At 43.4% G+C, this 13,457-nt stretch overlaps 1 protein-coding gene across 3 annotated transcripts in view; it reads right to left on the bottom strand.

Annotated features, from left to right (window-relative positions):
- Stac (SH3 and cysteine rich domain) overlaps positions 1–13,457 on the bottom strand; it is a 127,232-nt gene that overhangs the window by 40,041 nt on the left and 73,734 nt on the right. For all 3 annotated transcript variants that reach the window (XM_076577219.1, XM_076577220.1, XM_076577218.1), the window contains 4 exons: positions 6,569–6,669; positions 4,666–4,747; positions 3,454–3,569; positions 1,672–1,750 (listed from right to left, as the gene is read on the bottom strand). In XM_076577219.1, the coding sequence (XP_076433334.1) occupies positions 1,672–1,750; positions 3,454–3,569; positions 4,666–4,747; positions 6,569–6,669 (378 nt within the window). The remainder of the gene's footprint in view (positions 1–1,671; positions 1,751–3,453; positions 3,570–4,665; positions 4,748–6,568; positions 6,670–13,457) is intronic.

Below are 13,457 nucleotides of genomic sequence, written 5' to 3' on the forward strand. Positions count from 1 at the left end.
AGGCCTTATCTGAAGCCATACAAAATCTGCATACTAAAAACCAAACCAAACCAAAACAAAAATGTAAACACTTTACACAGAAAAAGGCTGGAAAAACCCTGGCCAAGACTGACTAGAACTGGCCACTGTTTCAGGCATGTTGTTTCAAATCCATTTAGCCCTGCACAAAATCTCCATGCCCTTGGGTGGAGAGTTAAGATGCTAATGGGGCACCTGAAGGATGGAGTGGTAGATAGAACCAGGTAACAGAGCTTGAGCAAGATGGTCCATGCTGTGCAGAGTAGCCTGCAAAACCCTAGACCTTTGTGTACGAGGCACCACTGAGCTCCTAAGCTAGCTCTCTGCTCTGGCCAGCTTCCCCATCCTTTCTCCTTAACAAACCATCTCTGGTTCCATTGCAAATATGCGTCTGTCGGTTTGGAGACACAAGAATCCAAAACCCATCTTGAAGTACCCAGGAACTCTGTTATCAGCCAATATTAATTCTATACTTCCAAAGACTGGGCCTCGTGGGCTATAGATATCCAGAGAAGCCTAACGCTGGAGATGAAGCCTGGCTTATTGTGTGTGGGTGGCATTACATTATTTTATTCAAAGATCACAGCAGCCTTATGGATTCACAGTTATTGAAACTGCACTTAAAAGCTGCTTTCACTAAGAAGCACTGATTCACCGCTTGGGCCCACAAGGTAACTAAAGCAAGGTGTGAGAGTCTAGACTTCCTGCCTTCATTCTGCTGTAATCTTCTAGCTGATAATCCTAGTGCAGTGTGTGTGTGTGTGTGTGTGTGTGTGTGTGTGTGTGTGTGTGTGTGCATACATGTGGATGTGTGTACACGGGTGCCCATAGAGGCATGAAGAGGGCATCAGATCCACTGGAGCTATAGTTTTTTGAGCTGCCTGATGTGTGTGCTGAAATCCAAACTCTGCCACTCTGAGAGCAATCAGCTATCTTCACCACTGACCCAACTCTCCAGCCCCTATACTGCTTTTCTTTTTTCCATGTGTGTATGTGGGGTGGGTGAGTACATGCCTAGGTATGTTTTTATATATGTAGGTACAGATGGGTGTGCAGGTTTGAATGTACATGTGTGTCAGTGTGTGTGGAAGCTGATGAGGCCAACCTCTGCTGTCATTCCTCAGGTACCATCCACTTTTTTTAAAAGTGGCTTCTGGACATCGATCTCAGGTCCTTGGGCTTTCAAGGCAAGCACTTCCTGAGATACTTCCTATCCCTGACAGTGGTTTTCGAGTCTTAATAATCTAGAAGGACTGGAATTTGTCCCACTCTCTCTGACTAGCACCACTGTCCATCTAATTCAGGTATGTATCTCAGATGTGGCACAAAGTAACATCCAAGATGTCAGGTTTTGAGATCTAATCTGGGTCAGTGGAGGAAAAACTTATTCACAAAAGGGTTGTAAACAACTCCCAAGCCTTTTAATGGCCAGCCCTGTAGGTCTGAGAACACAGGAGACAGGGTGGAGGGAAATGGAGTTAGAGCATTGGAACTGCCTGAAATGGACACCCACATTTCTTCAAGAACACCGGGCTCTTGCCCATGTCATACTCCAGAGCCATCAGCAAATGAGAGGGGTGTGAAAGAAATGGACACAGCCCTTGCAGGCACCGGCAGTGTGCTCAGGTCTCTGCAGGGTAGTCCCCCACTCACCACTGTTGCTGCGTGTCCTGAGGTCAGATCCATCTCCTGGTCCATCGGCCTCTTCAGGAACTTCCACAAGTTCTGATGTCTTGGAGGAAAGAGGAGATGGCACAGAATAAGCCAGTGAGACATGATGTATCATCCAACTGAGTATAGAACTTTAATGCCAGCATTGAAGCTAAAGAGGAATTTGTATAATATTTGTGAATTTTTAGCTGTTATAAATGGTCCATCATCGATTGACATGTTAAGGGCATACAACTGTCCATAAACATTCACACACTTTGGCATGGTTTTTTTTTTTTTTTTTTTTTTTTTTGGTTTTTTGAGACAGGGTTTCTCTGTGTAGCTTTGTGCCTTTCCTGGAGCTCACTTGGTAGCCCAGGCTGGCCTCGAACTCACAGAGATCCGCCTGCCTCTGCCTCCCGAGTGCTGGGATTAAAGGCGTGCGCCACCAACGCCCGGCTTGGCATGGTTTTTATTTAAACCACATTTAGCACTGTTTCTGTGGTTCTTCCAGTAGGTGAATTAACATCACCATTTGAACTTCAAATGAGAATGGCATCCTCGTCAGAAGGTCATGAGGTAATGTCACCAATTATAGGAGACTGGGGAGGGCTCTGTTGGTAAAGTGGTTGCTGTGGGAGCATGAGAAACTGAGTTTGGATCCCTAGCCCGTATGTACAAATCAGGCATGAGGGACAGGTACTTATAACCCCAGTGTTGGGGCGGGGCACTGGGACAAGCAGGTCCCTTGAGCTTAATTGAATTCACTAGCTGAATTGGTGACTTTTGGGGTTACTGAGAAACTCCATGTCAAAACAAAGGGGGGTGGGGTGGCGAGCAGCAAGTGAGAGAGTGATAAAGGAAAACACCTTACCCTGACCTTTGGCCTCCACATGCATGCACATACGTTTGCATACCCTCACATGAATATAAGCATACACTAAAATACAATGTCACAGGTAATATTCTAAATGCCTCGAGACAGTGTCTGTTGGAGCCAGACACTTTCATTTTACTATCAAATCCTTCAGTGCTCACATGAAATGGCCGGTATAATAACCTTGACACAGCTGTTAAGTTCTCCTTCTTAATAAAATAGAATGAGATATGTAAGTGTGTCTTTCAGAAATGCTGCCCAGTGCTTTCTTCTCTCCTGGTTTAGTCTTCAGGAACAACTGAACTGAAGGGTGCGGAGCCCTGTCCCCTTCCTCTTTGGTGTCCCCTACAGTTCTAGCAAACTACCCACTACAATTCACCCTCACCGAGTCGAAGACAAACCGAAATGGTGTCAATGTTATGCATAAGCTAGGAAAAAAAAACATGGAAGCCATTTTTCATTTTTTAAATCGTCATTATACTTCTTGAGAGTTTCATTCATGTAGACAATGAAACATGATTATGATTTTTTTCTCTTGGAATTCAGTGGAAGGACAGCTTTCAATGAGTTTAAAGATGGCTTCTTAGAAATTGTGTGGCGTCAGAAGGCTTTCTAGTCTCACATGCCCGACTTACGCTCCTGCTCTCTACTACTGGACACAGGAGTGCACAACTGTTTGACACTAAGCTTTGAGCTCAACAGTTCATTGAGGTTGGGTAGCCAATGAGTTTGAGGCACCTGCTGTGTGTCTCCTGGTGCTGGGGTTACAGAGGCACAAGCTGCATTGGCTTTTATGTGGGCTCTTGGAATCAAACCCGGGTCTTCATGCTTGCCTGCTAGTTCTCAGCCAGCTCAGGCAGCCCCTCCCTACCCAGACACTTCATGGAACCAAAGATGACATCAGTTACCGAGGTTCTGGGGGGTGAGTCAGAACCACTGCCTGAGCTGCTCTTCTTCGTCCTCTGGGCCAGGGAAGTGCCAAATCGGAGGGCCTCATACACGGGGTCCACCTTATTGCCACAAGCTGCAAAAGAAGAAAACAAACACCCACCTCAGAGAGCCCAGATGACCCAAGAAGTCAGATCTGACCAGGGGCTTGTGTGCTTACTCTTTCCTAATGGATGAGGGCTCATATCAAATGCCTTTGCTCCAACAAGTCCAACCAGGACTAGGGTCTACATCATCCTGCTCTGGTTCCCCCAGGGAACCTGACATGTCCGACTGGAACTCTGTCCCTGATGTCTTCCTGAGTGGTTGGTTTTCCTCTATTATTCTTCCCACTAAACTTTGATGGTTCTTCCCAGGAACTGGTTTGTTTCCTACAATTAGAAGCTCTGATCACTAAGATACTTAGTCTTGAGAGAGAAAATTTGAGAACAAGGGCTCTCAAACAACCAGCCCTGATACATTACATTTCTAATGAAAAGCTATCTAGTTTATCATTTCTAGTTTAAAATCCATCCAACTAAAAAAGCCACAGGTGTAGAGGCTTCAGGTACAGACAAACAAACAAAACTAACCCACCCAACTAAAACAATATAGCCAATTAAAAGACTACATGAAAGAAGATATCCACACTAGATCTATAGAGGGCACTTCAATAAACAGTGTCATTTGCTGAGTTTCTGCTCAGCATTGATATATTACATTACATATATACTGCCACATATTATATATACTATTCTGTATATACTACATAAATACATAAACAATTGTGAAAAGTAGTGACCATTGGCTCCATCTTAGAGCATATGGCAGAGAGTTTAGTGACACTGTTGATAAATGGGAGCTGACTCTGTACCTGGGCTGTAGGATGCCATGCCCCATGCAGATGGTTGAGCAGGCGTGCCCTTTTATGCTGACAGTTGGGCAAGTGTGTTGTCTTGTTGCTGAAGGTCTGGAAAGTATGGCATCTACTTTTGAGACTCTTCTATTTTTAAACTCCATCAGGGAGATCATGAAAATATGTTTCCTCTCCAGCAACATAAGTAGAGCTAAAGAGCAAACCACCACACAGATAGCCAAGGCTACCCCACTGGCTTTGTAGCCCTTAGAGGGTCACTGTCATCATTGATTTTGCTGTTAAAATCCCACCTCAGTGCATCGCTGTCCCAACTCACCAATGGGCATAACTTCTTTAATGCATCCAAACTGTTCATGAATGAGCAAAGGGGAGCTGTAGTAACGCCGAAATCCCTTTGGCTGGAGAGAGAATGAAAAGGAGAAGGGCTTAATGTCAGGAGATGGAGAAAACCAAGCAGGAGTCCTAAAGAGAAAGCCCATTGATGCCTCCCTTTAGTGTACGGACACAGCCTGTTAATGTTATAATTTACCACTGACAGGGGACAGGGGAGAGAGGAATAGATGGAGGTAAGCAGGCTAATGTGCCATCTAGAAGGCAAGCTCCCAGCCTCTTGGCCCATGCCTGCTGGGGGTGTCTTTCTATATGCTCTGAATGTGTTGCTCTGATTGATTGATAAATAATCAGTAGCCAGGCAGGAAGTATAGTATAGGTGGGATGAGAGAGGAGAATTCTGGGAAGTTGAAGGTTGACTCAGGAGACGCTGCCAGCCACCACTGCCATGAAAAGTAAGATGTAAAGACACTGGCAAGCCATGAGCCACGTGGCAAGGTATAGATTGATAGAAATGGGTTAATTTAAGATATAAGAACTAGACAGCAAGAAGTCTGCCATGGCCATACAGTTTGTAAGTAATATAAGTCTCTGTGTGTTTACTTGGGTCTGAGCAGCTGCAGGAGCTGGGTGGACACAGGAAAACTCCAGGTATACATGCCTCTTTTGCTGTGCTCTGTAACCCCACTACATGCAGAGCCCCCACCCCCACCCCCGGACAAATCTTACAGTTTTCTACCACAGCTTACTATGGGTGCTTCAAACTATAAAAAGCCTACAGAGGGGAAGGTAGGTGTCAGGGCATGCCCAAGGCCCTCGTATGTTTTCAGAGTGTCACGCAGAACCATCAACCTTGCTTTCTAGATTCTGTCATGTTTCTGACCTGTGGTCTTTCTTTTGGCTTGTGGGAACTACCTTGGGACATACAGAGGGGAGCATGTGACAGGATTTAGAAGAAGAGGACATTGCAAGCCAGCATCACTGGATGCACTTTCTAAGAACCTAGATTTGATATATCCCAGGGTTGGAATATAACTTGGTGACCTGGGCCCTGCAAGCATCCATGAGTCCTCATACAAGTTCTTGCAAGTGGTGCCCATCTTTGTCTGAATACTACAGAGACTGGGGTTAGAGGAAGCCTGAAGGCAGGTCTTTGGTGGTGTTACATCTGGTGTTAAGTTACTGTACCTACTCATCATGAACTCCTTAGAGTCAGAAAAGACAGCAGCATTCCTTTCTGGGCTGGGCTTAACAGTTTCTGAAGACACTTGCTCATTCTCTATTGTAGACATTCTTGGTGTAATACTTTGGTCACTCTGGTTGCAATGGCCTTCAAGTGTGTTCTGGGGTACATTGAGACTGACGACCACACTCCTGGGTCTGAGCCCAATGTGTGTAGATGGTGAGATCTTCTTTAGTTTGACCAACATGATTGTCACAGGGACACTCAGGTCAGGGGGTTAGCTTCAGTCTTCTCTCCACCCCCACTCAAATAATAGCTAATTAATCACCTGGTAACCAAGTAGTAACCAAGTAAAGCACCCTAGTTTTCATGAGCTGATGGGGGTTCCTGTAATGTTGAATTTTCACTCTGAAAACCTGAATTGTCCTAGGTGGAGAAAAATGAAGCACTACAGCTGAAAAGGTCTCACCTGCTAAACTCCTGGCCCTCTCTGAGGATTGGACTCCTTTCCAGTACAGGCCTTTGGTACAGAGATCAGCAGATCTCTGCTCCTTCACTGGGCCAGTTAAGCAGGGTGGCAGGCTAGCGTTTCTGAGGATGCCTCAGAACTCCTGAGAAGGGGTTCATAGGGTGTGGCATCCCTGGGACAGACTCCTACGGACTCTGGGCAGAGTGTTCCAGGGCTCCGTCTGGCACCAGCACTTACCAGCTTGCCCATGCACCGCTGGGGTGCCAGCCCGTCTGCACACTTGTGATGGATGCTCATCTTACAGGCCCCACAGCGCAGTCCGTGCTTAGCATGTGTTCCTGTTGGGCACACAGCACACTTTGGTTAGGTACAGCTTGCCCTTTCCTGTGGTCTGGTCTGGAATCACTGAGAGAAAGCGATACTGCTAGCCAGCTAATTCTTCTCTGAGAATTCCCCCCCCCCAAGGAAACTTGAAAAGTAGAAAATTTTAATATAATGTATCTTTTCCCACATTCCACATTTTCTGCTTAAGGTATCCACTCCAGTTTCTCCTGTTTTATGTTCACGATGTTAGCAAATCTGAGCCACCCACACTGGTTTTTTGAGACAGAGTTTCTCTGTGTAGCTTAGGAACCTGTCCTAGATCTTGCTCTGTAGACCAAGCTGGCCTTGAACCCACAGAGATCTGACTGGCTCTGCTTCCCAAGTGCTGGGATTAAAGGTGTGCACTACCACTGCCCGGCCTCACTCATACTTTCCTTGTTTTAATTCAAGTTAGCAAAATACATGTTCTTTACTGTTCATGTAGGTGGTCCATCTCTTCTCTTTGATCTTTACTGAGTCATGCTGGTCCTAACATCTTATCCACTCTCATCTGCTCATCATGATGGGTGTGTGTGTGTGTGTTTGTGTGTGTGTGTGTGTGTGTGTGTGTGTGTGTGTGTGTGTTATGAGTTGAGGAAAGCTTGCAATCCCTTATGCTCATGAGCTGTTAGCCACGTGGCTTTCTTTCATTTCTCTGGATGCGTTAGCTCTTCAGTCCCTTAGGGTCCTTACATGCACTGCTTTATGTATCTGCAATGCTGTTCTGTCTCTCTTTACTTGGCTAGTGACCCCTCATGCTTTGACTCTGTCATCTATACCAAGCGTTTCCCTTCCTCTGTCCAAATATTTGTCTTCTCTTTCCCCCTTCCTTTTATCTCCCTATCACTCCCTCTTCCTCTTTCTGCCCTCTTCCCTTTTCCACTGTCCTCTCCTCTCTTCCTCTTCCCATCTTCTTCTCTTCGCTCTTCTCCCCTCTTACTTCCATCCTGTTACTCTCACACTTCTCTTTCTCTCCCCTCCAGTTCTCCACCCTCTCCTTTATCTCCCCCTCGTCCTCCTCCTTCATGCTGGAGATGAACCTGGGGTCTCACACATTCTAGGTATGTACTCCAGTCACTGAGCCATGACCCAGCCCTTCTATGGTTCTTTCTTACAGCACCCCACGATTATCTTTTATTACATTTATTCTAACTAGCAATAAGCGTTGACTTGAAAGCTTGCTTTGTCTTCCTTTCCCTCTGAGGGTGAACTCACTGAGACCAAGGACAGTGTGTGTTGGTTTGCTGCTGTAAGCCTTGCCCTGTGCACAATGCATTCAATAAACCAATGAACGAATTCCCTCATAATCACAGCACATAGTGAAGCAACAGTGGCTGATGTGAGGAACTTCATGAGAGCAGACTCTTCAACATTGCAGGAGTATTCAAAAGCTGAAAGGGAATGTCAAGTTCTATCTGCATTGTTTAGTTTTAAAAATGAAAAGTCCATTCTTTCACAGCTTGGCTCAAATACTTCCTCTCATTTTGGCGGGACTGCTTAACATATGTGGAGATGAAACTGGGATTAATTAGATGACATAACAAAGAAGTGCAAGGATCCATAGTTCTTCGGGGGAAAAGCAATGGGTAAGTCATTGAATGGGCAGAGAACTAGAAAGCTTTTGGAAGATGTCACCTGGAAAGTCCCTTCAGGAAGCACCATTTAACAGAGAACCTGTCTCTGTTACACCTGAAGACAGAAAGCTGCTCTCTGTTTCTGCCTGCACCCTCCCAGGTGCGTGAGAGGCATGTGCGCATGTATACACACACACACACACACACATACACACCACACCATGAAGGCATATTACTTGTTTATACACAGTGGCAGAAAAGCCCCCTTTGTTTCTGAAAATAATCCCTCAGGTAAAGCATGCTGTTCTTTCAAAGGCTGGCCTTGGAAAGCAATGACTTTTCATTTTAATTCAGAGCCTGCTATTTGTGCCTGTGTGGGAAGGTAAGCAAGATCTTCAAAGGGAAGTTGCTTGGCTGTGAGCTGGCCTCTGAAATGGTGTCATTATAAATGATGGTATATTTTCCTTCATCTATATATTTCATTTCCCTGACTTCGGTTTTCCGGCCCGCTTTCATACTCTGCTGCTTGGTATGAATCAGACCACCAGCAATTACTCGGTGTTAGGTGTTCCCATTTCCACTGTGCAGTGACAAGCTTGATTGAAGGGGGAAAGCTTCTACTAGGAACTTCAGAGAACAAGGAGGGAGTGGTTTGGATCACTGTAGTGGTCCTGGTTTATTCTAGAAAGATTTGGAGAAGGCCTGGCCCGACTTTGTTCTGTTACTCCTGCCTTCCATCACCAACACCTTGCTGTACGGTACCTTTATGTCCGACTAGAGAGAAACACTTAGCTTTGGATTTTAATATGTCCACACTGGCTCTTCAAATTTAAAAATGCAACCACATTTTTCTGTTCCCTTAACTACTTTCATCATCAAATGAGTACCCTCTCTCTACAGGGTTGCTAACAGAGCAGTGTCATAATGAGACATCCTTTGACCCACGAAAAGACACAACCCTGTCTCAAAAACAAGGCAATTCAGCCTGAGGAACCACACCTGAGAATGTCTTCTGGCTTCCATAGGCATGTGTACACATGTATATACTTGTGCACATCTGCATACTCACAAGCATGCTCATGTGCACAAACATATACATATACCAACTGCACTCAATATTCTTACTTCACTATAACTATAGTTCAGAACAGTGTGATGTACAGAACACCCAGCACCATGTGACTGCCTAGGTCTTGAGGCTCACTGCTTCCCAGCTTCATGAAAGAATGTTTTACAGTTATATTGATAATTACCCTGAGATATGATCAAAATTTGGAGTACAGCTTTTACTGAAAGTGTACAAATTTTTCACCATAAAATGAGGAACTTACGCATATGAAAGGATTTCAGAGAGGCTGGTGCGATCACTCAGTGTGTAAAGGTACTTGCCACCCAGCATGACAATATGAGTTTGGACTGATAGAAGGAGAGAACTGACTCTTGGAACTGTCCTCTGACCTGTACATACAGGCAGGGTACTCACATCCCTGACACACCACACAAACAAACACAGAAATGAAGGCAAAACTTTTAAAAGAAAGGAGTGAATAGGTTTAAATACTTGGAAACAAAGATGTCAAAGTAAATAGTATTGAATTGGTACAGTACACTTGATCATATCAAAGGCCTAGTAAGATTACACTGGAAGAATGGAAGTGAGCTTAATATTTATCTGGAAGAAAGAAAGCCAATGGAAACATGGTAAGCATGTTTAACAAAAGACATGAACACAGAACTTCACAGTGGTAGTTTAGAAACTGGAAGACCATAGAACCTCAAAAACAGTCGGATCCTAAAGTTCTGGCAGAAAATGATTTCCAGCCTAGGTTTTTACACCCAGCTAAACTGCCAAACATAAGTGATGGCAGAAAACAGGTATTTTCCAAAATTTCAATCTTCTTTAAAATCCTTTCTTTCCATGTGCTCATTCTTAAAAATAGCTACTGTAGAATGTGGCTTCAAAATGAGAGGATAAGTTAAGAAATTAAACATCATTTTGTGTAGTGTAGAGGAGACATGGGGTAGAAGTGGGGTCTCCTGTACAACTCTGCAGTAGCCCAGGCTAGAGCTTCAAGATGATGTAAGGGGGTAGGCTGAAGAACTAGAATAAAGGAAATAGAAGTTTAATGGCTTTGGATTTTATAATAGATACAGCATTTGACAGATCTGTAGGAGTGTTTATAAATTACAGAGGTATGAAAAGTTAAGGGAGTAGAAAGGGCATTTTTTAATTTGAAGGAAAATAAAATGTGTTTAAGAAAGAAATGCAATCATAGTAAAACATTTGAATTAGAAAATATCAGTGATTACTCATAGTGCCTAAACTGACCTTCAAACTTACACAAAATTGTGATTTAACTGTTATTCAGAAAGGGCAGAACAAGGAAGACGGAGGCAAGTGTGTCTGGTGGCCTGAGAGATGAATCCTTGTCTACAGCAGGAAGTCATCAAATGTATTAATCAGTACAAAGAGCAGAAGCATGTCCCTGAGAACTACAGATGTGAAGGTCATGGGAAGCAATGAGGACATGATGGAGGACACCGTTCTGAGTGTTGATGAGCTGGTTCCACTGCCGTACTTCAGGACCATCTGTCCTGAACTCTCCTCCTGTACTGTTGTGACTAAAGGCGGGGGAGAGGAAATGGGATGACTCAGAGGGCAGAGGGGCTTGTTGCTCAGCCTGATGGTGAGTCGATAACCCAGACCCACACAATGGAAGGAGAGAACCAATCCTGCAAATGGTTCTCTGATTTCCACATGAACACCCTGGCCCAAGAGAACACACACACACACACACACACACACACACACACACACACACACACACACACAAACACACACACACACACACACACACACACTAAAAGTGTTAAAAAACAGAAAATGAAAGTCTCTGGAAACAAGACCAGGGAGATGGCTCAGGGGTTAAAGTGTTTCCCATGCCAGAGTGAGAACCTGAGCCTGGATCCTCAGAACCTGTTTAAATCTCATTTGCCTTGTTTCCATAGCCCACACGTGAAATCCCAGCATTCCTATGGGGAGATGGGAGACAGAGATGGAACCCCTGCAAGCTGGTCCAGAGGACACAGTGGCCAACAGCAAGAGACCCTGTCCCAAACAAGGTGAACGGTGTGGACTAACATCTGAAGTTGTTGGTCCTCTGCCTGCCACATGTGCTCCAACTCAAAAATACCCCCCTCACACACAGAATAAAAACTCTATGCAAAGACTGATTTTTTTTTTCACCGTGCTGGTAGCTACATTTATGAGATTAAAATGAATGCTATTAATGAAAATTATTAGATATGTATTTTAAACAGTTGGTTATACTGTTTATTGTTTCTTTTTATGGTACTGGAGATTAAACTTGCAGCTTTACACATGATTGACAAGGGCTTTACCAGTAAGCAGTTCTCCTGGCTCTCATTTTTTCTTTTTTCTTTTTCTCCTTTGAGACCACGTCTGGCTGTCTAGCACAGTCTGGCCTTGAATTAACTATGTATAATCCTTCTGACTTTTCCTCCAGAATTTTGAGGGTACAGGTGTGTGCCACCACACTTAGATTGGCTAGATCAGTTTTGTAAGGAGGTTGATGTTGAGACATTGCTTAACTACTAGGAAAATTCCATAAAATGTCAAAGTTAAACATAAAATAAGGCTTAATAATTGAGAGCCCTAAACTACAGAAATAGTTTGGAGGATGGAGAAAAACCATCTTGAAAGAAAAGAAATCTAGTCTTACTGCTGTATTGGAATTAGCAACAAGCAATGGTTAGAGTTAATTGTATAAATATTTAGATTGCTTAGGTTTGTTCCATTGTAGAATTATGACTATAGATCATCGATGAAAATGAATGTAAATCAGAAAGAAAAGGTGCTTTTTGACTATGATTTGGGAAAACATTTTTTCTCCTGAGACAAGACTCAAACATGCTATATATGTAACCCAGGCTATTATACTTTCTACATCAGCCTCCTTAGTGCTTGAGTTACAGATGTATGCCACAATACCCAGCTGACTTGGGAAAAATATTTAAAAAATGTATAACCCTATATATAAACACGAACATCTATAAATACAGCAGTTCACCCGTATCTGTGTGGGTTATCACTCCCACTTTCTGCCTGAAACCCTGAGTAGTACCAAATTCTAAATATACTGTTTTCATTCCTATTCATTCACATGATAAGGTTAACTTATGAATTATTATGAACAGTAAAAGCAGCAACCATAATTAATAATAAAATAGGAAAATTATGACATATCATAATGAAATTCATATGACTGTAAAATCTCTCTTTCCTCCTCCCCTTTTGACAACACCTCATGAATTGTACTTATCCTCTTCTTGTGATGGGAGATGGCAAAAAGCCTATATGTTGAGGTGAAATGGGATGAGTGATATGGGCACTGTGACAGATAACTCGGTCTGATAACTGAGATGGCTACTGTGTGATGACCAGGCAGGTAACTTACACAGCTTAAGTCCACTAGATGAAGGGATGCTGTATTCCTGAGCAGGGCAGTGTGGCATTCTACCACACTAGTCAGAAGAGCAATTTAAAGCCTATGACTTGTTTACTTATAGAATTTTCCATTTAAAAATTTCAAATTCTAGGTGATTATGGGTCACTGAAATTGCTACCAGTGGGGAGACTATATATTTTTATAATACATATATACAAATTTCATATATTATAATTACCAACAAGCACATGCAGGATATGGGATGAATTTCCACTACATTTACATGCCAGTTCTCTTTGATATAATGATATGGAGACTATTTCTAAGATCCTAAAGTCACACAAGGTCAACAAAGCCAAATGAAGCCATGGAGCACAATTGCGTCTCTTGGTATTTGGACAAAGGGCAATTTGAAAGAAAATTAAACATATTAGTTTGTCAGTGAGTACAGAAACACACAAAGACACACCTGAGAGGAAGAGCACTATACTTATGAATTCTTGAGTCTGAAGAATTAAAAATAATTGAGCTACTGGGAGGAATAATTCCTTTCAGGATTCTTCATTTGATTAATAAATGAGCCTTGTGTTTCGTATGTAAACTGTTATTTTAACTAAGGAGGCGGGGATAGGCACAGCTGGTAGCTTCTCTGGAAAGAATGAATAAATGTGGAGGATGTGACGCACTGGCTGGGAGCTTTCTGGTCCTTCTGTGGTCTCC

The sequence above is a fragment of the Peromyscus maniculatus genome, chromosome 7 (genome assembly GCF_049852395.1).
Source record: "Peromyscus maniculatus bairdii isolate BWxNUB_F1_BW_parent chromosome 7, HU_Pman_BW_mat_3.1, whole genome shotgun sequence".
Taxonomy (NCBI): domain Eukaryota; kingdom Metazoa; phylum Chordata; class Mammalia; order Rodentia; family Cricetidae; genus Peromyscus; species Peromyscus maniculatus.